The sequence below is a fragment of the Dipodomys spectabilis genome, unplaced genomic scaffold (genome assembly GCF_019054845.1).
Source record: "Dipodomys spectabilis isolate Male_0828 unplaced genomic scaffold, ASM1905484v1 ptg000706l, whole genome shotgun sequence".
NCBI classification, from domain to species: domain Eukaryota; kingdom Metazoa; phylum Chordata; class Mammalia; order Rodentia; family Heteromyidae; genus Dipodomys; species Dipodomys spectabilis.
In genome coordinates, this window is record NW_024871383.1 from 158,581 (window position 1) to 182,546 (window position 23,966).

Consider the following 23,966-nt stretch of genomic DNA (forward strand, 5'->3'; position numbering starts at 1 on the left):
CTGAGAAGCACCGTCGAGGAGCCCCCCACTGAGGAGCACCGTCGAGGAGCCCCCCCCCCCCCCGCCCCACTGAGGAGCACCGTCGAGGAGCCCCCCCCGCCACTGAGGAGCACCGTCGAGGTGCCCCCCCCACTGAGGAGCACCGTCGAGGTGCCCCCCCCCCACTGAGGAGCACCGTCGAGGAGCCCCCCCCCCCGCCCCACTGAGGAGCACCGTCGAGGAGCCCCCCCCACTGAGGAGCACCGTCGAGGTGCCCCCCCCCCACTGAGGAGCACCGTCGAGGAGCCCCCCCCACTGAGGAGCACCGTCGAGGAGCCCCCCCCCCACTGAGGAGCACCGTCGAGGAGCCCCCCGCCACTGAGGAGCACCGTCGAGGAGCCCCCCCACTGAGGAGCACCGTCGAGGAGCCCCCCCACTGAGGAGCACCGTCGAGGAGCCCCCCACTGAGGAGCACCGTCGAGGAGCCCCCCCCACTGAGGAGCACCGTCGAGGTGACCCCCCCGCCCCACTGAGGAGCACCGTCGAGGTGCCCCCCCACTGAGGAGCACCGTCGAGGAGCCCCCCACTGAGGAGCACCGTCGAGGAGCCCCCCACTGAGGAGCACCGTCGAGGTGCCCCCCCCCACTGAGGAGCACCGTCGAGGAGCCCCCCCCCCGCCCCACTGAGGAGCACCGTCGAGGAGCCCCCCCCCCCGCCCCACTGAGGAGCACCGTCGAGGAGCCCCCCCCCCGCCCCACTGAGGAGCACCGTCGAGGAGCCCCCCCCACTGAGGAGCACCGTCGAGGAGCCCCCCCCACTGAGGAGCACCGTCGAGGTGCCCCCCCCACTGAGGAGCACCGTCGAGGAGCCCCCCACTGAGGAGCACCGTCGAGGAGCCCCCCACTGAGGAGTACCGTCGAGGCGCCCCCCGCCCCACTGAGGAGCACCGTCGAGGAGCCCCCCACTGAGGAGCACCGTCGAGGAGCCCCCCCCCCCGCCCCACTGAGGAGCACCGTCGAGGAGCCCCCCACTGAGGAGCACCGTCGAGGCGCCCCCCCCCACTGAGGAGCACCGTCGAGGCGCCCCCCCCCCCACTGAGGAGCACCGTCGAGGCGCCCCCCACTGAGGAGCACCGTCGAGGCGCCCCCCGCCCCACTGAGGAGCACCGTCGAGGTGCCCCCCCCACTGAGGAGCACCGTCGAGGCGCCCCCCCGCCCCACTGAGGAGCACCGTCGAGGCGCCCCCCACTGAGGAGCACCGTCGAGGCGCCCCCCGCCCCGGGAGGCCTCAGCGCGGCCGGCCATCCGCAGCTCCGGGGCCGGCGGCGGGGCGCGGGCGCAGGCGCAGGAGGCGCGGACGCAGCCCTCCGCTCTTCAGCTCCGGCCCGCGCTCTCCCGCCGAGCCGCAGCGCCACCCCCGGTTTTCGGGAGGCTCGCTGGAGATCGGAGTCTCACGGACGTTCACGCCGGGGCTCCCGGGCTGCCGGGCCGGCTTTGAACCGCGGTCCTCAGCCTCCGCCAGCCGCCGGCGCCCGCTTGCCTTGGTTTTCATAGCTCTTTTGTGCCGTCTTGTGTGAGTTACATCTCTTGCCCAAATCGTTGCTTATTTATAAACTTGGGTGGCGCGAAGGATCGAACCCAGGGCCTCGGGCGTGCGCTCCGGAGAACACGTTCCTGGGAGGTCTCCGGTGCGCGGGGGCTCCGCCCGCCCTGCCGCCAGAGGGCGCTGCCCAGCGTCCTTCCCTCTGAAGCGTCTCTGCAGAGCCCAACTCCCACGTCTCTGCTCATGGCTGCACCGCTGGAAACGCTTCAGCAGACATCGCCCGCTCACCACCCTGCGGGGCTGTCCCTCCAGAGATGCCACGGGACCGCGCGCCAGCACCGCGCGCCAGCACCGCGAGCACCGCGCGCCAGCACCGCGCGCCAGCACCGCGAGCACCGCGCGCCAGCACCGCGCCCCAGCACCTTGAGCACCGCGCCCCAGCACCGCGCCCCAGCACCTTGAGCACCGCGCCCCAGCACCTTGAGCACCGCGCCCCAGCACCTTGAGCACCACGCCCCAGCACCGCGCCCCAGCACCTTGAGCACCGCGCCCCAGCACCGCGCCCCAGCACCTTGAGCACCGCGCGCCAGCACCGCGCCCCAGCACCTTGAGCACCGCGCCCCAGCACCGCGCCCCTGCACCTTGAGCACCGCGCCCCAGCACCTTGAGCACCGCGCCCCAGCACCGCATGCCAGCACCTTGAGCACCGCGCCCCAGCACCTTGAGCACCGCGCCCCAGCACCGCGCCCCAGCACCTTGAGCACCGCGCCCCAGCACCGCGCCCCAGCACCTTGAGCACCACGCCCCAGCGCCGCGCCCCAGCACCTTGAGCACCGCGCCCCAGCACCATGCGCCCCAGCACCGCGAGCACCGCGTGCCAGCACCGCACCTGCACACCATGCGCCCCAGCACCGCGCCCCAGCACCGCGCCTGCACACCATGCGCCCCAGCACCGCGAGCACCGCGTGCCAGCACCGCGCCCGCGCACTCGCGCGCAACCTCGGCCGAGGGAGTCCGCGAGAAAGACGCTCACCTTTTTCTAGAACGAGGAGGATGTGCAGCCACTTGGACACCGTTCTCTGTACCAGTTCCACATCGATGCTCTGGAGGGAGTATTTCCTCCACTCCCGGAAGAGCGTCAGCCACTCTTCGTGCGACTCCCACAGAATTCTCCTCAGCGTCAGGTCCCAGTCGATGTCCGCCACCTCCGAGAGCACGATGCGGGTAAGCTCCTCCACGTTCAGACAGAGCATGTGCGACTGGCCGTCCTCGAAGTGGTCCTGGTAGCTCGAGTACAGCTGAGCCTTGTGGGCCAGACCCGCGGCCTCCTCCGAGAGGCCCTGGATCATCTCCATGGCCGTGGCCGCCCGGGTGCGCGCGCACAGCAGCACCGGGGTTCTTATCTGAGAACCACAGCGAGACCGTCTCAGAGGCCAAGGGTTGGAGCCCAGCGCGCTTCACTCACACACACAGCGGGGCCCGGCAACGCTGGGGCCGCGGCTCCCCTCACGTTTGCCCGGGGTTTCCCGTTTAGCGCCAACACCCTGGCAGCACGTGGAAGCCCAGGGTAACTTACATCCCCGGCCCCACTGCTGTTGTTGGTTACCTACTTTCAGAGAACATTCTAGGCACAAAGGTTCCTGAAAATGGAGATGTAGTTTTATTTCCCATTCAAGTTCACAAATTGCCAAATTCTGTCTATGGATACAGATAAAAATATTTAAGACGAAAAGCCAGGCATGGTGGCTCACCCCTGACTCCGAGCCATTCAGGAAGCCGAGGTCAGGATGGTCCTGGTTTGAAGCTTTCCGGGAGAGCAGTTCCCAGACCTCATCTCAACAGGAAAAGCTTTTCATGGTGGTTCACACCTGACATCCCAGCCACAGTGGGAAATGTACATACAAGTGTGGTCTAGTTTGGTCCAGGCAAAAGCAAGATCTTATCTCAAAAATAACCAGAGTACAAAGGGTTGAAAGTGTGGCTCAAGTGGTAGAGTTTGCCTAGCAAGCACGAGGCCCTTGTTGTAAACCTTAGTACCACCACACCAGCAAGTGAGGCTCCTACCTGCATCCCGGCCACTCAGGAGGCTGAGACCGGAGGGTCACGGTTCCAAGCCACTGGGGCAGGAAAGGCTGGGCGATGACTCTCCTACCCACCTAACCACCAAAAGAACCGGAGGTAGAGCTGTGGCTCAAGGGCAGAGCGCCACTCTTGAGCAAAAAGCTAAGGGACCCTGAGTGCCAGCTCAAAAAAAAAAAAAAAAAATTAGCCACGACTCTACAGACAGAAAATATCCATATGCATGGGACTGAGAAAGGTTTTCATAAGAAAAGTGGGAAACACTTACTTTAGCTTTTAAATCACTCACATCCACCCGTAAACCAGTGATGTACGCTTCCAAGTTGTTCCTGAACTTGTTGACTGTTGAGTATCTGTTTGTTGCGCTCAGCTTCAGAGATGTTTTCAGTTGGGCAAACTTCATAGAAAGAAGTTTAGATAGGGCTTTTTGTTCTTCTGTAATATCAATTTGGTGATACTTCACAACAGAATATAGCTGAGAAATTGTCAAGTACTCTTTTTCTAATTTAGATATTTCTAAGGACATTTCCTCCAAGAAAGTGAAGTGGTCCACAAATTCTTCTATTTCGGTGGGATCTCGGTCTAGCTTTTGTAATGATGATTCCACAACCTGAAATCATCCACATGTTCATTATAATTACAATGACTTTTCCTGGAGCACTGTTTTGTAATTTCTCTTTTATAAATATAATTTAAAAATAAAGATATCACCTCAACATAATTCTAAGTATTATTTAAGTACCAAAGCACTAACACAATCCAATCCTTCTTTTGTTAACTGCACTTGAATAAATCTCACATCCGAAATAAATGCTATTGAAACTTAAAAGAAGTTCTGTGAATAATTTTTCAAGAAATGATTGCTGCGGCTACCACTTTGTAAGGATTTATGATCTAGGATCTAGGTTCTTTAGTGTATGAGCTCACTTAATGTCAGTTTTTGTGTGGACTTGTACTTATTTCTCACGTGTAAATAATGAAAATTAGGATTGACAGGTCAAGTAGGAAGTGAATGTTTCAAAGTAATTGCCGTGTCAGATGCCAGTGGCTTACCTTATAATCCTAGCTACTCAGTAGGATCCTAGTTCAAAGCCAGCCTAAGCAGGAAAAGCCCATGAGACTCTCATCTCCAATTAACCATCAAAAAAGCCAGAAGTTGAGCGAGGAGGGGAGACGGAGCCAAGGGGCCCTAACAGTAGAGCACTGACTCTGAGCACAAGAGCTCAGGGACAGCGTCCAGGCCCGAAACTGAAGTCCCACAAAAAGCAAAACAGCAACAAGTAACTGTCAGTGTGTTAAGGTTACAATGCCACTTTTTCAGTCTTGTGGGATGTCTGAGAATTCAACCCTCATTTTCACTGTATTTGATTCTGGTGCCCTGAATCTTGCCTATACATTTTTCTAATTTGGGGAGGGGAAGGGAAATAAAATGCTGAAATAAGGATACAGGTTGACCCATTATAACAATGAGGTGTACAAGACACTATGTTGAAAACGAACTTTACAACTTTGGAGGCAGGAGGAGGAGATGGAGAGGTGGGGAGGGAAGAGATGGTAGGGGAAAAAAACAAAGGAGGAGGTAACAACGCTTGATAGGAAATGTACTTGTTACCTTACTCATGTAACTGTAACCCCTCTGTACAGTATTTTTACAATGAAAAAAGAAAATTCTACTTCCTTGGCATCCTTGTTAGCAGTTGGCACTGCCATTCTTCTTACTTTTAGCTGTTTTGGTGGATATGAAGCAGGTTCTTGCTATAGTTTGACTGTGTAAAAACTGTAGTAAAATTCTAGTCTAGATCACCAGACAATCATGAAACTCTCATCAAAATTTCTGAAGTTTTTTCCTCCCTCTCCAAGCTCTCTTTCCTTTCCCACAACCCGCCACCCCCCTTGTCTTTTGAGACAGAATATTCCTATGAATCCTAGGCTGGCCTTGAATTCTTCTTCCCTTCTTTTCTTTTCTTTCTTTCTTTCTTCTTTTTTTTTTTTTTTTGGTCATTCATGGGGCTTGAACTCTGGACCTGGGTGCTGTCCCTGAGCTCTTCAGCTCAAGGATTAGCACACTACCACTTAAACTACAGCCCCACTTCCAGTTTTTTTTTTTTGTGGACTATTAGAGATAAGAGTTTCATGGCTTTTCCTGCCTGGGCTGGCTTTGAATCATGATCCTCAGATCTCAGCCTCCTGAGTAGCTGGGATTACAGATGTAGCCACTGGTACTGGACTCTTCCTCCCTTTCTAAAAGGACTCTGCCCTGAAAATTTCATCCATCTTCTCCCTCCAAGCAGACATCTCTCATTTGTTTATCTTATTTCAAAGGCAATACTCTTTCACTCCGTTACCCAACATCTGAAAGTATTTCATGTATTAAGGTTTTAGTTTTTCATGGAAAGAGTCTAAATCTAGTCTGCATTTCTCCATCATGGTTGATTGGAAGTTCCCCCCATATAGTTAAATCCAAATGGACAAGATGGACATCCTGGGAGTAGACAAGTTGTATGATACAGAACTAAAAGTATGAAATGGTCTCACAGCAGACTTATAGTTGGTAAGGGTGTAGAGCTGTATTACTGAAACCTATCATTTCTTGAGGAGGGGATTGTTAGGAAACATACAATTTTTAGGTTTATTTCAAAAGACTGGGGAAATGATGAAGATAAATACAACCTCTTACAGAGCAAAATTAATGGATACATTCCTAGATGCATTTGCCCTACCAAAACTGAACCAAGGAGGATATAAACCTCTTAAAGAGAATCAGTAATAAAGCCTCCCAGCAGAAGAAAATGTAGGACCTAATGGATCCTCTACTGATTCTACCTTCCCTTTTCAAGCAGAGCATCAGGGTGGTGCATAGTGATGCATGTATCAGGAGGACTGTATTTCAAAGCCAGCCAGGTCAAAAGTTAGTGAAACCTATCTCAACCAATAAGCCAAGAGAGGTGGGAGGTGTGTGCTTGTAATCCCAGCAGGAGGCGTAGGTAGGAGGAATGAAGTCTGATGTGGGCCCAGGCAAAACTTTAAGATCCTATCCAAAAAATAACTAAAGCCAAAAGGGCTACAGGTGTGGCTCAAGTAGCAGTACACCTGTCTAGCAAGCAATGAGTTCAAACCCACTACCACCAAAAAAACCCAAAACCAAAAACACCGAAATACTTACTTCCAAGAGATTTGCATTCTTTTTCTCAATAACAGATCTTAAGAGGTTACTGCTTGTGTGTATGACATTGTCAACATATGGTAAGCATTCTGACTGAAAATTCAAACTAACAACGTTGAAAATACCAATGCGTTTTTCAATAGCCATAGTTACGATATGTCGAAAGTAGGTTCTGAATTTATGCAGTACAATTTTAAACTCTGTAGAATTTAAATGTCTAACAGATGATATTTTCATATTCATGATTTTGGCCTTCTCTACCATGGTGCAAAATTTTAGAAACTTGAAGCTGTAAATGCTAACTAGGCCCATTGAATTACCGATAATAGTCAGGAGACTCACAATCTGCAAATAAAAATATTAAAAAGTTAGAATTTTTATTATAAGAATGAATAAAGGTATAGACTTGTAAGTTAATAGTGTCTTAAAATTAAGCAAGAGTTTTATGTGGAGCTCATTTTGTTCAGAACCAATTAAATATCAAGATATGTTGAAAGATAAGATTAAGAAAATTAACTAACCCTTTCTAAGATTTTGATTTTATGGAAAGGCCTACTGAGTCCTAAACTTTGTAGTTAATAGGCTTGTTTCGAAGCACATTCCCTTGCCAGATCTCTCTGCCATCCTCAGAAAGGCCCATTCGATACCTTATCTAACTCATTCAATTCCTAATTTGGATAGGGTAAAATCCTGACCCAGCTAGGCTAATTATATTCTCTTGTTAATTTGGGGAAAATACGTAGTTTGACAGTGATGGAAGAGTGGGGGGAGCTAGTACTGGGAGGGACACCTAAAGGAGAAAGCTCATTTCACGGGGGAAATGAGAAGACACTGCAGAAGGCAGGGTGGGAAGTGTGAGAAGACAGAAGGAAGCTGGGGCTGGTTCTCCAGCTGCTGTTGATTTTACTGGTAATTCTTCAACAAACCATTTTACATAAGCACTTCAGTGGCACTCTGTTCCCTCAGCTAAGATGTTTCTAAACTTACTTTATTTTGATAGACAGGATCTGTTTCAAAAAGAATCTGAGAATCTGGCCAGTTGGTCTCCTTTAAGTTCATAGTACTTTTGACATTAGGTGATTCCATAATTGAAATTATGTCAGTAAAGTTAGACAGGCGAGGATCTTGGTGAAAAGGGGTAATTGAAGCTAAAATAGATAATTCAAAAATCAGTATTTTCAGAAGTCCCATTGAAAGCCACACTTTAACATTATCCATGCTCTCTAGAACTACTGAAAATTGAAGCTGCTTTATTATGAGGGATAGACAATATTCTACACTGACAGACAGACACAATTTAAAAATAAATGTAAAGCCTTGATTCAAATATCACAGAATAAGGGAAAGCAAAGGAAGAATGACATTGACCAAGAAGCACTGTACTCATAACCCGAATTATGTAATTATAACTCCTTTATACAACACCTTAATAACAACAATAAAGACTATAAAAACAGAGGTAATATTTATAGTTAACCAGGTGATGGCAGGAGGATGCATGATTAAACACTGAGAACAAGTCCTTCAGTTAAGCAGTATTTTAGAATGTATCTGCTATGTGAAGGGTATTATGCCACAATGAGTGTTCAAAGATTAGCGCCTGCAACCTCAACTGTGCAGAAGCACAGCTCGTCAGACATCTAGCTATCCACAGGCCAAGACAACATAAAAACAAAGTCACTGTGCACCCTACTCCTAAAAGTGGAATACAAATCTGGAACTTGTCTAAGAGAAAACCAGTATAAACTGAGTTAGGCACCATTCTTAGATATAAAACCAAAAAAGCACAATCCATAAAAGAAAAAAAATTGATGGGCTGTGCTCTATAAAAATTTAGTTTAGTTCTCAGAAGGAAAATGGTAAGATGAGGCACAGATTGGGAGAAAATGTTTGCAAATCAGGTATTTGATAGAGGACTTGGTCCATAGAACATATAAAGAACACAACTAATCAATAAATAGACCATCATCCAAACTTCTAAAAATAGGCAAAAAACAAATCCCAAAGAAGATATTTTACAAAAGAAGATATATAAACAGCACATTAGGAGAAGAAAATGTGAGTAACATTGCCAATTACTAGTGAAAAAGTAATTGCCACAATGAAGTATCAGTTAAACTATCAGAACAGCCACTTCAAAAAAAAAAAAAGACAAAATGAACACCTGGAAGCTGAAACATGTTTTTCTGGGGGTAGGGTCAAGGGGGAGGGGCCGATCAATGGAGGGGGAAAGAGTGGTGAACAGGTCATCACATTCAATACACAGAGGTGAAGAGGAAGCCATGCAACCTGTGGGCGTGCAAGGGACTGGGACATAATCGAGGGGTGGCACTGATCAAGACGCAGTGCACTCATCATCGACTTGTTGAGTTGAAACCCCTTTATATACCCACTTAACGATAATAGTAACAACAATGATAATATATTCCCCCAAATGACTGACAGTTATAAAACTGAACCCAGGGGCTGGGAAGGTGGCTCAGTGGTAGAGCGCTTGCCTTGCATGCATAAGGCCCTAGGTCCGATTCCTCAGCACCACATAAGCAGAAAATGTTGGAAGTGGTGCTGTAGCTCAAGTGGTAGGGCGCTAGCCTTGAGCTGAAGAGCTGAGGGACAGCGCCCAGGCCCAGAGTTCAAGCCCCATGACTTAAAAACAAACAAACAAACCACCTAAACCCAGAATGTAAATGTTTTGGTATATAAGTTTTAGAAAGTTAGCCAAGGTATTGGAAGAACTCAAGATGAAAAATAGATTGTGACAAATTAATCTAATGAACTACGTAACTTCTCCGACAGGAGAGAGTGAGAAAGAAAGGGGTTTGCCTAAGCGACTTTAGAAACAGCATTTAGACTACAAACTGTAAGCTGAGCTGATGAGGAAGAAGGAAAAGGCACTGGTGAACTAAGCAGAAGGAAGAGGGGAGGGAGGCCAGAGGAAGCAGGGAAGACAGAGAGGGAAAGGAAAAGAAAGGAGAGCAGATAGGGAGGAGGAAATGGAAAAGATGAAAGGGGGTGAAGGCATCAGAGGAAGTGGAAGGCTAAGAGCAAAGAAAAGCTAGAGTAGGAAAACGAGGGGAGAAGATGAAGGGAAAATGGGGAAAGAAAAGGAGAAACAAGACATGGATTTGTGTCTCACGGGTTTCTGTAGTCATTCTAAATTATTTCAAAACTATAACAAACTAAATTTCTGGTTACATCAGCCAGATGTTTTCACGGTAGGAGAAAGTTACATATAAAGAGGGCTAGAATGACTCCTGAGGTATTGAATTGGGGCAGGATGTATCAGTACAAATGCATGAGTTTCAGGTAAGAGTAATACATAAATCATAATGGTACAGCATATCTTAGAGCCCTGGGTTCCATCTCTAGCACCACAAAGAAATATATTTGTATAATGAAATTATACAAATTCGATTAGATTAAATTAGATTAGAAATATATTTGTATAATGATACAAGCTCACCCCTAAAACTTATTAGTTATAAGAGCACAGTAAATTCATAGTGGAGAAATTTGGTAGACACTGCCCTTAACCAAGCTGTCACAGAGCTATCTTTAAAAAGATGTATCAGAGCCTGGTGCCAGTAACTCATGCCTATAATCCTAGCTACTCAGGAGGCTGAGATCTGAGGCTGAGATCACAGTTCAAAGACAGCCCAGAAATCTCTCTCCTATGAAGTTCTTATCTCCAATTAACCACCAGAAAAGTGGAAGTAGAGCTGTTGCTCAAAGTGGTAGAGCACTAGCCCTGAGCAAAAGAGCTCAGGGACCGCGCCCAGGCCCTTAGTTCAAGCCCCACGACTGACAGAATGACCGACAGAAAATAAAAATTAAAAAAATAAAAAGTTATACCAGCACCACAGCCACCTAATGTGATGCAGGAAGAAGAACAAACAACCACTGAAGAGTTATTTCTCCAAATGTACAACTTTCAACTTATTAAACCCCTGACAAAACTGATAGTCTACAGAATAATGAGTCAGGACACTTCCATAAGTAGAACTGACAGATTTATACAAGAGAAGCAATTTACAGTAGCATCAGATGTCCCATCTTTAACTCTGAGAACTAGAAAGCAGTGGAACAAGTCTATGAACTGTTGGGGGAAAGAAACTAAGAAACCACAGCTGTTTGTAATGTCTTCAAATATGTAACACTACTGAATGTTCACATCTCTGGATTTTGCTCAGCTACTTGATTCATAATGGATTCTGTAGGCATTACTAAAACAGTATTTCTCCATTTGCATGTTTCATTTAAATATAATGCAGAATTTAAAATAAGCATAAGCTTTCAAATGACATAACATATTCCTATTTCAATAAATTCTATAGTGCATAACTGAAAATTTCAGGCCTTGAGTTATTTTCCTAACTCCAGTAGTTTATACACTCTATGTACATAATTCATCCTCCTTCAAATAATTCCAAGTTCACATTAAGATCTCAAACACTGTGAATGCATGACCTGCTAACACTCTGTGCCTGTCATACCACTGGCTAGTAGCTTCAGGTGCTTGAATTTAAGAAAATATTGCTCAGAATATACTAAACATTTTAAATACTTACTTATACAATTTTCAATATTAGCTATCAAATTTTGAATTTTTATTGAAAACTCCAATCGGTTAGGCTGTATAAAGAGATTTGTAGGAAATTCCGGAACTCTAGAGAGAAAATAAAAGAAAGTGTAGTTTAGGATAATACAATGACTTAAAAAAATACAATTGCTTGTAATGTAAAAAAAGTCTAATACTTACTCATACATGTGTTTATTCTCATATGCTGTTGTGACATCGGTGTTTATTGGAATCCATTGGAAAAAAGAATAAAGAAATCACTGAGATTTATAACTGCTACATAACTACTTGATATATGACAAGGCTCTCCCAACACATGATAAATAAACTGCCGTGGTTATGTGAAGGGCAATACTCAAGCATCTCTAGGTCCTGAGAAAGGTGGTTTAACAGAGGAAAGAGTGTGCCTTTCTTTCTTCTTTTTTGTGTTTTGGGTGAAACCCAGGTCTTATGCGTGCTGGCTACTCTCCTAACCCAAGAGTCTAAACACCTGACAGATTTCTAGGTGGCATCATTCTCATGAAGAAGGTCATCAAATCCTTTTCCCAAGTGAGAAACTGTACGTGTAGAGAAACGCGTATAATAGCTTCAGGTGTTTTAACTTAATAAAGACTGTCAAATGTTCATTAAGCTTCTTATTTATACAATGTCCAATATTAGCTAACAAATTTTGAAATTTTATTTAAAACTTCAATCTGTGGGATTTTACAAAAAGATTTGTAGGAAAATTACATTCACATATGCCACAAATAATTCTGTAAGTTTATTGCTCACTTTTAGTACTGTTTACCTTAAAATTTGTAAAAATCAATGAATATATAGTATGCAAACTGTTGAAAGTTTTTCTCACCTATCATTTTCCAGATCTTAAAATATTCTTCAGTTTTAATAATCTCATCATCTTACCTGAAGGAGCAGGTTCAAGGCTGGCATCAAGTGTTTTAAGTTTATTGGCTTCTAGGAGCAGGTCTGCACTTGAACAACTTTTGACTACATTTTCTCCTTCTTCTGACATTTCATCATCTTCACATATCATACAGTGGTCAAATCCGTCAACATTCTCTGCAACATTTTCTGAAGAATCACTCTCAGGAATTCTCAAGCACAGATTTACTTCAAATACTGGTGCACACATCTTTCTCAAATCCTTCTCTACTTTACTGCTACTCACAATCTAATGTAACAGAAATATTAGCACACCAGTGACAGTATAAAACTAATACAATGTGTAATTTAGGATAATAAATTTAAACAGCAAATTATAACTACATTTATAAGTTAAAGTAAGTGAACTGTGAAACAAATGTCAATGAGAAATTTGAGGTAGAAATTTGAGGTAGGTGTCATAGATTTTTACAACAGAATAAATGTATGTACAGATGTGCACATGTGTATATGTGCAGATGTGTGTATAAAGTGTGTACAGCTGATCAAAGAACTGTTGTAATCATGAATCATATTTTTAACTCCAAAATTTATTATCCATCTTAGATTTTTAATCTATAGTTATTTTTAAGAACATCTTACCTTGTTAATATCAGTATCTACCTTCACTCCTAATTCTTGAACAGAATTTGAATCAAAGAGTTCTTCACTATTTGTCATCTTTATTGTGGAGGAATAAAAGTCATTTTTCAATGCTCTAGGTTGAAAAACAGGAGGAAGTAATCTTTTAAAATCATGTATCTAATTAATATAAAAAGTATACCGCTTGCCTTGCATGCATGAGGCCCTGGGTTCGATTCCTCAGCACCACATAAGCAGAAAAAAAAAGCCGGAAGTGGCACTGTGGCTCAAGTGGTAGAGCGCTAGCCTTGAGCTGAAGAGCTGAGGGACAGCGCCCAGGCGCAGAGTTCAGGCCCCACGACCGGACCCAACCCCCCTCCCCAAATATAAAGAACTTCTATAACTCAAGGACAAAAACAGTTATAATGTTTAAAAAATATCTGAATGGACCTTTTTTCCAAAGTAAAAATGGATAATAAGTACAAGAAAAGATGATTAACATCACTAATCATTTGGAAATACAAATGAAAACCATAATGAGGTATTACAATTAGAGGTATTATTATTATTACTACTAATGAGGTGTTACTATTAGAATGGCTATTATTGAAAAGAAAACTAAAGTCTCAGAAAATAATACATGTTGGAGAGAGCATCAGAGTTTGGCTGTACTGCTGGATGAAGAGGGCACAATCTTGTGAAAAGGAAGGACGTTTCCTCAAAAAGCTGCACATGGTATTGGAGAGGCTAGCATCAGGAGGGTTGTGGTTCAAGGCTTATAATCATGTCATGAAGTAAAAGAAATCTTGGGATGGTAGCATGCGCCCATGGATCCTAGCTAAGTAGTGAGTCATAAATAGGAGATTGCAGTCCAAGTCACTCTAGGCAAAAAGGAAGACAGACTCTATTTGAAAAAATGGAAAAAAGGGCTGAGAGCATAACTCAAGTTGTAGAGCATCCGCCTAACAAGTGCAAAGCCCAGAGCTCAAACCCCAGATGAACTAAAAATAAAAATGCCAGATGTGAGCCAGGCATAGTAGCTCATGTTTGTAATAGTAGCTAACATTAGCTACTTAGAGTCAGAAATGGAAGAATTGTGGGTCAAGGCCAGCCTAGGCAAAAGCCAGTAAGATCCCCTCCCACTCAATGGAAGGCTGGTGGTTACCCAGCAATCACAGAGTGTAAACAGGAGGGCTGGAGTCTGGAAAGGAGTGCAAGACCCTATATTACAGAAATGGGTCAGGGCAGGGCTCCGCTGTCTGACAAGTGCAAGGCTCTGAGCTCACAGCTCAGCAAAGTGGAGACACGGAACTGTCCTGAGATCCAGCCTAGGTATGTGTGTGCCCAAAGATATTATAAGCAAGAACCAAGGAGGCATGTACACACACATATTCATAGCAACATTATTCACAATAGCTAAAAGGTGAAAATAACCCAAATGTTTTCCAACAGATCAGTAGATAAATACAGTATGCTATGTATAGGTAATAAAATATTATTCTATTATCTTGAAAAGGAAAGAAATTCTGATACATGCTTCAACGTAGATGAACCTTGAAGATACTATGCCGAGTGAAATAATGATACAAAGGACAAATCTTTTATGATTCCATTTATATGAGGTACACAGAATAGATGGAGGAAAATATTGTAGAATTATTGTTAATGGGTACAGAACTTCAGTTCAAGGGGAAAAAATGGAATGGACAGTGATTATGGTTACCCAATGTTATGAAGGTACTTAATGCTACCAAATCAAACCTTAAAATTGTTACATTGATATATATTGTTATGTATCTTTTAGCCTAATAAAAAATAGCCAGTGATGCCGGCCGCCAGGTGGCTCACGCCTGTAATCCTAGCTACACTAGCTACTCAGGAGGCTGAGATGTGAGGATCGCAGTTCAAAGCCAGCCAGGGCAGCAAAGTCAGTGAGAATCTTATCTCCCAATAAACCACTCAGAAAACCAGAAGTGGCGCTGTGACTCAAGTGGTAGAGCGCTAGCCTTGAGCTGAAGAGCTGCGGGGCAGCGCCCAGACCCATAGTTCAAGTTCCATGATCAATTAAATAAATAAAATTATAATAAAATAAATATTAAAAATTGCCAACCAAACCCTCTACATTGAACAATTGATATTTTCTAATAAAAATGTGGGAAAAATTGCATCTCATTTCAGTGGAATCAGGAAAAGAATATAACACTATTTTCTAAGTTCTATTTGGGGAAAGGGATAGTAAACAAAAGAGACTGTAAAGTATGGAAAACAAATATATATTCAAGGGAACTTTCAAGCACTGGTGGCTCACAGCTGTCATCCTAGCTACTCAGGAGGCCAAGAGCTCAGGATTTTGGTTTGAACCAGAGCTAGCCCTGCTGGGAGAATCTACACACAAACATAATGGTTATTCATCATTGCAAACTGACCCTGTCTCTGCTTCCTGGCCACTATGGTGTGAACCACTCTGCCCCACAACACACATCTGACCATGATCGACTGAGCCCTCTGAAACCTAGTTAAGGTAAATGCTTTCTCCATCAGGTGTTTGAAAATCAGAAAACTGAGGCCAGACAAGTCAGGTCATTGTAACTAAAATACCCTTGTGAATATCAGGCCTGTGCCTCAGGTGAGCTGCAAAGGAAGAATTTACAGGCAAAAATTGGAAGGGCTTGGAGGTAAGGGCTATTGAAACTCGAGGATACTGTAAGTACAGCATAATAGACAGTTCTGGTAGGAACACAGAAGGCCAAAAGCTGATTTAGAAAACTATCGACAATGAAGACTGCCACTTGTGAGGCTTCAGGGCCTTGCTGAGGGTCAGATGCCACTTGTGTTGCACTATGCCAAAGAACATGTCTATATTTTGTTTGTGTCCTAAAACCTTGTGGGAGGCTTAAAGGCAGTGGACTAATAAACCGAATAATGTATTAGCACACATACAGGATTATATGCTATAGTATACAAATTATTGATATTTATCCCAAGAATGTAAGGCTAGATCAACTAATAAAAATGTACACATGTAATATATTAACATAATATATAGTTATGTCAATAGACACAGAAAAAAAGCATCTGACAACAATTCAACCCCATTTCATGACTAAAAAGACATCCAACAAACTAAAGATAGCAGTGAACTTCCTCAACTGATACAAAGCACCTGTGAAAGGCTCCTAGCTAATATAAAATAAAGAACAAGATACAGATACTCAGTCTCACCACTGCTAACATTGTACTGCATAATATACCAGTTAGGGTAATAAGGGAACAAAAACAAATAAAAGATGTCAGTTTGGAAAGGAAGGAATAAAATTGTATTTTCAGGTAATATGGAGAAAGCAAACAAGTCATTCAAACTAGTAAGTTCAACAAGGTGTCTGAGGACAAGGTCAATATAGTTAAACTAGTTTTATTCCCAAACATAAACAATGATTATCCTAAAATTTAAAAATAACTCGGGCTGGGAAGGTGGTAGAGCGCTTGCCTCACATGCTTGAGGCCCTGGGTTCGATTCCTCAGCACCACATAAGCAGAAAAAAAAAAAGCCGGAAGTGGCATTGTGATTCAAGTGGTAGAGCGCTACCCTTGAGCTGAAGAGCTGAGGGACAGCGCCCAGGCCCACAACCGGACCTCCCCCCCACACCACAAAAATAACTCCATTCGGATGAGGCAACAATGCTCAATAGGGAATGTACTCATTACCTTGCTCATATAACTGTGACCCCTCTGTACAGCATTTTTACAATTAAAAAAAGTAGAAAAAAATTTAAAAAATAAAAATAACTCCATTCACAATAAAATAAAAAATAAAATACTTATAATGAAAGTAACAAACTAAGGCATGCACACTAGAAGTAGAAAATATTTCTGAAAGGAATGAAAGACTCCCTAACTGGGAGAGACATCCCATGTTTATGGATGGGAAGACTGCACCATTCCGATGAACATACTCCCAGCACTCAGCGCACTCACCATCAAGACCGAAGCTGTTGCTAGACGCTATTTCTCACTGGTGGCAGTTTGGACATATTGTACTACTTCAATTAATATTCATGTTCCACAAGTTAATATTGGCTACATTCATGCTTTGTTTGGTAATAGTACTATTTATAATAGCAGTATTTAATAGGCCTGATCTCCAATTAACCAGAAAAAACCCAGAAGGAGAGCTGTAGCTCAAGTGGTAGAGTTTTATACTAGAGAAAAAGAAGCTAAAGGATAGCACCCAGGACCTGACTCCAAGCCTCAGTACCAGCACAATAAACAAATAAATAATCAAAATATTTTCAAAGACTCTCTTAGCTGAGGAAAATATCCAATAGACAGCTCTTAGAACTAAGGCAAGTTCCAGTGGAACTTGCAGCTCACATATCTTTAAGAATTGGTTCTGAACTTTAAAGATACAGTATATCAATACAAGGATTGCCACATTGAACAAATGAAAATACAGGGCACTCAGTGAAATTTCTGATTTATCTGAAATTCAGAAATTCAAATAATTTTAGCATTGGTAATGTTTGGAACATTTTTATATATAGAAATTATTTGTTATCTGAAATTCTGGTTTCTCTGGGCATCTTGTATTTTTTTACAACAACTATATCTATGTCAAATGTAAAGGAAAATGGGGATTACTTTCTTAAATTTCATGGAAAATATTAAATTATTAGTAATTAATAAGCTCAAAGAATTACAAAAATAAATATATCTGTTACAAAGGGGATTTTCACATTCTAGCTTTATTTAATTTATGGGACCCTCTATTTTATTACCTGATGAGATTTTCATTCTTTTTTTCCACTGAGAAAGGCACTCTATCAGAATTACTGAATAATTCCAAAAGTTGAGTGACTGCAATGTTCGTAAGCTGACGAATGAGCTCCTGAAATATGTAGTCAACCAGGACCAAAAACCTCCGGTTTGTTTCTAATAAGCGCCGAAGCTTAGGCAGCTTGAAATGTGATGTGTCAAGAGTGGACAGCTTTTCCTCAAAATATTCTTTTATGTCTTTCTTCTCTGAAACCTACAATTTGAAGACATGATGAAATCATGATTTGTAGTTTACAATATTTTATTAGCCCGAATAATAGAGTAGGACAAGACTTTATCAACAACTTTCATTCAAATTTTACTTCTGGAGAAGAGTGAGGCTGAAATCAGAAAAGTAATTCCTTTTGTAAATAGCCTCAAAAAAATACCTAGGAATTAACTTAACCAAAGAGGTGGAGGGCCTCTGTATTAAAAAAAAAAAAAAAACAACTTTAAAAACTTGGAAAAGGAAATTAAAGCAGATTTAAGGAAGTGGAGAAACCTCCCATGCTCCTGGATTGGGAGGATTAATATTGTGAAAATGGCAATACTGTCATAAGCTACCTACAAATTCAATGCAACACCCATCAATATCTCAACAACATTCTTTAATAGTAGAATTCCAAAAATTCAAATGGAATAATAGAAGACCCCAAATAGCAAAAACAATCCTCAGCATGAAAAACAGTGTCAGAGGAATATCATGACCAAACTTGAAACTCTATTATAAAGCCATACACACACACACACACACACACACACACACACACACACACACACACACACACACACACACACACATGCACGGCAGCTTGTTACTGGCACATGAACAGGACTGAAGACACAGAAAAGGATCCCACACACCTATGGCCACCTAATCTTTAATAAGGAAGCTAAAATCATCAGATGGAAGAATAGCAGAATTGGCTATCCACATGTAGAAAACTGAAGTTAGATCCTTATATAACACCCTGAACCAGACTCAACTTGATACCCTGAAACTACTATAGGAAGAGATTGAGGGAGGGGATATACTATGGCTCCTTGTTACAGGTCAAAACTTCCTAAATAAAGATCCAGAAACACAACAAATGAAAGAAAGACTGTATAAATGGGATTGCATTCAACTGCAGAACTTCTGCATGGAAAAAGGACATAGCTAGCCAGATAAATAGAAAGCCCACAGATTGGGAGAAGATCTTCACTAACCATACAACAGGCAAGGGCCTCATATCTAAAATATACTTAGAACTCAAAGGAACAACTGCTGCATTAACAAGTGAGCTAAAGAATTGAAAAGAGACATCTCTAGAGAAGAATAGCCAGTAGACACATGATGACATGTTCAACAAACATCTCTGGCCATAAAAGAAATGCAAATCAAAACAACATCAAGATTTCACCTCACCCCAGTTAGAATGGCCATTATCAAGAAAACAAATAACAACAGATGTTGGCAGGGATGTGGCCAAAAGGGACTGCTACCACACTGTTGGTGGGAATGTAAACTGGTTCAACAACTCTGGAAAGCAGTATGGAGGTTCCTCAAAAGACTATACGTAGAGGTCCTCTGTGACCCAGCAATCCCACTTCTGGGCATTTACCCAAATGATCACAAAAAGGCCACACTAAAGCTACCAGCACACAACTATATTCACTGTAGCATTATTCACCATGGCTAAGACATGGAACCAACCCAGATGCCCCTCAATAGATGAATGGATCAAGAAAATATGATACACACACACACACACACACACACACACACACACACACACACACACCCCACACACACACAGTGGAAGTCTATGCATCTATCAGAAAAAAACAACATCACCCCACATACATAAGGAAATGGAAAGACTTGGGAAAAAAATCATATTAAGTGAAGTAAACCAAACTCAAAGAAACATAGGCTCCATGGTTTCCCTCATTTGTAATAATTAGTATGTCTAGCATAGTCCTAGCAGAGGATCAATAGCTCAATAGCCATATCAAATGATGGTAATCAAAATGAACTTCAAGATATGCAAACAAGAGGTGTTGTTTTTTTTAATGTGCTATGTGAAGTTATTTCTTTTTTCTTTCTTTCCTCCCCCCTTTGGTTTATTCCATTGTCACTGTTTTTTTTATTTTGGTGCCCTGTGTCTTGTATATATATTTGTCTGATTTGGGGATAGGAAGAGGAATCACAAAATGGTAAGAAAAAGGACAAAGGGTGAACCAATGCAACAGTGATCCTCACAAGATACTATGTTGGAAATGAACTTTACAATTTGGGAGGGAAGAGTTGGGGGGAGGGGAAGTAAAGTGGGAGAAAAAACACTGTTTGACAATATGTAACTGTAGCTCCTATGTACATCACATTTACAATAACATTAAATTTAAAAAAAAAATAAAATGAAAGAAAAAATTTACTTCTGAAGTTTGCAAGTTCATGCCTCACTCCAAGGAATTGACTCAAGTTTGGGAAGTCACACAAAGAAGTACATATTAGTGACCAGTATATACAATAAGAATGTGTCAAAGACATCATTTATTATCTTCTTTATAAAATCCTTTGTAAAGTTTTATTTCATCTAGTTGTGTTTTTCCTGAGCAATAGATTTTTCTTTATCTTATGAATGCTGTAAACTTTATTATTAGTATAGTTTCCCTTTACATTGCCAGCTCAAGATAGATTCTATGCTTTAAGGTTCATGTATAAATATACATATATAGGTATTCAGACATATATCAACAAATACATACATATTTCTTTGCATATTCTGTAACATTTTGGAAAGTTCTATTTTTTCTTTTGCCAGTCCTGGTACTTGAACTCTGAGCCTGGTCACTGTCCCTGAGTTTCTTTTGCTGAAGATGAGCACTCTACCACAGTGGAGCCACAGCTCCACTTTCGATTTTTTTGAGTAGTTTATTGGAGATAAGGGTCTCACAGACTTTCTTGCCTGGACTGGCTTTGAACCATGATCCTCAGATAACCTCCTGAGTAGCTGACAGGCACGAGCCACCAGCACCAGGTTAGAAAGTTCTTATACATACTACATAGGTAGTATCAGTTGGTCAGTCAACTGCCCATTCTGTCCAATTGCCCATTTCCCAAGAAAACAATTTGGAGTAATGCTTCAGGCAGTACATAGTAAGAGTTACCTTTAAGATTGTGCTTTTTATCTTTAAAATTGATTTATCCTTGATGACCTCCAGTTGTTTCAGAGCCCGCACACCTTGCTGCAACTGTTCTTCATAAAATTCATCAAGAGAGTATGTTTGAGAACGATCCAGCTAGTTAAATGAGAGTAAATACTGAGTGTCAGAAAATAAAAATTCATTCATAAAAATTAGATATTTGGTTGTCTTTTCAGGTTATTTACAAGAGCACACTTTATAATTTCTCCTTTAAATGCTTAATGCTTTATATACTATATGGCTTACATGTTATTCAAATTTAAATAGCCATAGTTAAATCTACCTAAACATTGATACAAAGAGAGAAAAACACATTTTTGAAATCATAACCATGATTAAAGTTGAAGATATTTTAAGTATGTTGAAAAACCTACAATCCTAGAAATTACTTTTACTTTTGAAATTCCAAATGTTTATAAAAACATAAACATGAAATACAGGATAGAGGCTAAACATTAAATAATAAAGAATAAGATAAAATTTACTCATAATTAATTCTGGATCCAGTATAGAGAATTTGTATCAAACATGCCATTAATTCTTTGGGGTAACATCGGAAAAGAGTGTTTCATCTATCATACAATTGCTACCATTCTTCCTCCCTTCATTCAGTATTTTCTTGTTTTTCCTACAGTGAAATTCTTTTGCTGCATTCTCATCAATAAATATGCAGACCTCTGCATCTCTAGGTATACTGATAATAATAATTAAATATATAGTCCCCAAGCAAACAAGACCAAACAGCCCTCCTCTCACTCAGCATTTGGATTTACTATTTCTCCTTCTCCTGGCCTCACAGCTCAACACTAGGCCCTGATTTTCCCAATAAAACACGTCTCAAAATCTTTCTTCTTCTTTGCTCGTACCACCAATGTTATAATTCAGTCCCTTGTGAATTATATTTACACTTGCATTGTTTTAGTAGTGTAATGATTCCCTCAGTATCTCTTTATTTACAATGTTTTCCCTCAAACAACATGTTCAGTTATTATTCTTTAAAAATAGCTACTCAGGAGGCTGAGATCTGAGGATCTCAGTTTGAAGCCAGTCTGGGCAGGAAAGTCCCTGAGACTCTTTTTTTTTGGGGGGGGGGGGGTATCTGGTCGTGGGGCCTGAACTCTGGGCCTGGGCGCTGTCCCTCAGCTCTTCAGCTCAAGGCTAGCGCTCTACCACTTGAGCCACAGCGCCACTTCGTTTTATTCTTTTTTGCTTATGTGGTGCTGAGGAATTGAACCCAGGACCTCATGCATGCAAGGCAAGCAGGCAAGCGCTCTACCACTGAGCCACCTTCCCAGCCCCTCCCTGAGACTCTTATCTCAAATTAAGCACCACAACAAAGGCAGAAGTAGAGCTGTGGCTCAAGTAGTAGGGCACCAGCCTTGAGTGAAAAAGCTCAGGGACAGGACCCAGGCCCTAAGTTCAAGCCCCAAGATCAGAAAAAAAAAAAAAAAAAGTTTGGAAATTCACCCCAGGTAAGAATCAAGAATCAACTGAGGAATTTGTTAATAGGGCGGGGGGGGGGGGGGGGGGGGGGGGTCGGTCGTATGGGGCTGAACTCTGGGCCTGGGCACTGTCCCTCAGCTCTTCAGCTCAAGGCTAGCGCTCTACCACTTGAGCCATAGCGCCACTTCCGGCTTTTTCTGCTTATGTGGTACTGAAGAATCGAACCCAAGGCCTCATGCATGCAAGGCAAGCACTCTACCACTGAGCCACCTTCCCAGCCTGACTAACTTCACTCTTGGCTACAAAAACTGATCCCGTGTCATTGCTGTACCTTATTCTGAGAATCTGGGTAGGTGGTGACCTGTAAAATGCACGTTGTTCAGTTGAAAGGGAAATTTGAATAAAATGAGCAAATATGGGTTAACTTTCTAGAAATTTTACACCATTTAAAGGTGTGCTTTTGCACATAGGAGGCAAAGGTTTGGGGACAGTGAATTTGAGGCTGGCTAACCTTGTCTCAAAAAAGCCAAACAAAGTGTGCTTTCCTCCAAAGAGAGTGTTCTGGTACACTCACGATGCCATCCGTGGTGTTTACTGTAAGACCTCATCTTTCATTAACTTGCTGCCTGTTTATCTCCTCACCCTCAACCTCCCGCATCACCTGCTCCATCCCACCCTGCAGCCTTCCAGTTCTCATGAACAAGTTGCCCCTTACTGACTCCTCATCCCAGGCTTTGTTTTCCTAACTACACATCTCCACCCTTCCTATACCTGACCTGGCTTTTCCTTAAATCTCAGAAACTTCAATTCTTGCAAACTTTTCTCTAATGTTACTAAGATGGCCTCTATCCTTTGGGGGAGACTTGGATCCTGTTTTCCCCTTATTCTGTTACTGAGGGCCTAACATTCATGACCCAATCTGACTTTCGAATCAGACATATACTGAATGGCTTGTTAAAAATCAACTGTTTTTCCGAGTTTCTATACCAGTACTGGTATATAGTAATATCCTTCTACTCACCTTCACAAAACACACCACGGGTGGCTTATCCTTACGTTTTTTATTATTATTGAAATTCATTGCATCTTCACAAAGTCCCTTTATATGTAGTAAACAGTCTTGGAAAAACTCATCAGCGAAAAAGAGATGTTTATACAAAAATATCCTAAAAGTTAAAATTTTTCAGACATATTTCATTCCAAATACAGAAAATGTATCTAGAGGTAACTAGCAGAGTTTATTTCACATAGAGGCAAGCTGGCACTGTACAGAAAACACTCCTGTAACCCTCTATTGTCACACAGACCACATGTTAGATAATACGATCAAGTAAGCACTAGAAGGTGTTGCATGCAATGTTCTGGGTACTGGGTATGTTGAGTAAAAAAGCAAAACAGAAGAGAAAACACACAGTATTATTCTGTTATGCTGTTGAATTCTAATAATTTTGTGATACCAAACAGTTATATAAAATAAATTATATGCTTTCAATTTACAAAGTAATAGCTGAAAACTTCCAAAATTGGGCAAAAGACAATCATAGACTATGAGCCCCATTAGACCATGAGGCTAAGGGAACTCAAAATAGAGACAAACAAGACATATCAACATTGTCAAACTTCTGCAAACTAAAAAAACGTTGAAAAGACAATGCTAAGAAAGCAGCCTGGGTA

At 42.6% G+C, this 23,966-nt stretch overlaps 1 protein-coding gene across 1 annotated transcript in view; it reads right to left on the bottom strand.

Annotated features, from left to right (window-relative positions):
• Dnah14 (dynein axonemal heavy chain 14) overlaps positions 1 to 23,966 on the bottom strand; it is a gene marked incomplete at its 3' end in the record, with an annotated part of 195,772 nt that overhangs the window by 151,442 nt on the left and 20,364 nt on the right. Inside the window, 11 exon segments of the mRNA XM_042672409.1 lie at positions 2,555 to 2,924; positions 3,869 to 4,210; positions 6,764 to 7,108; positions 7,751 to 7,911; positions 11,332 to 11,429; positions 11,523 to 11,565; positions 12,249 to 12,516; positions 12,870 to 12,984; positions 17,624 to 17,874; positions 20,814 to 20,945; positions 23,314 to 23,458. Of these exon segments, the coding sequence (XP_042528343.1) occupies positions 2,555 to 2,924; positions 3,869 to 4,210; positions 6,764 to 7,108; positions 7,751 to 7,911; positions 11,332 to 11,429; positions 11,523 to 11,565; positions 12,249 to 12,516; positions 12,870 to 12,984; positions 17,624 to 17,874; positions 20,814 to 20,945; positions 23,314 to 23,458 (2,270 nt within the window).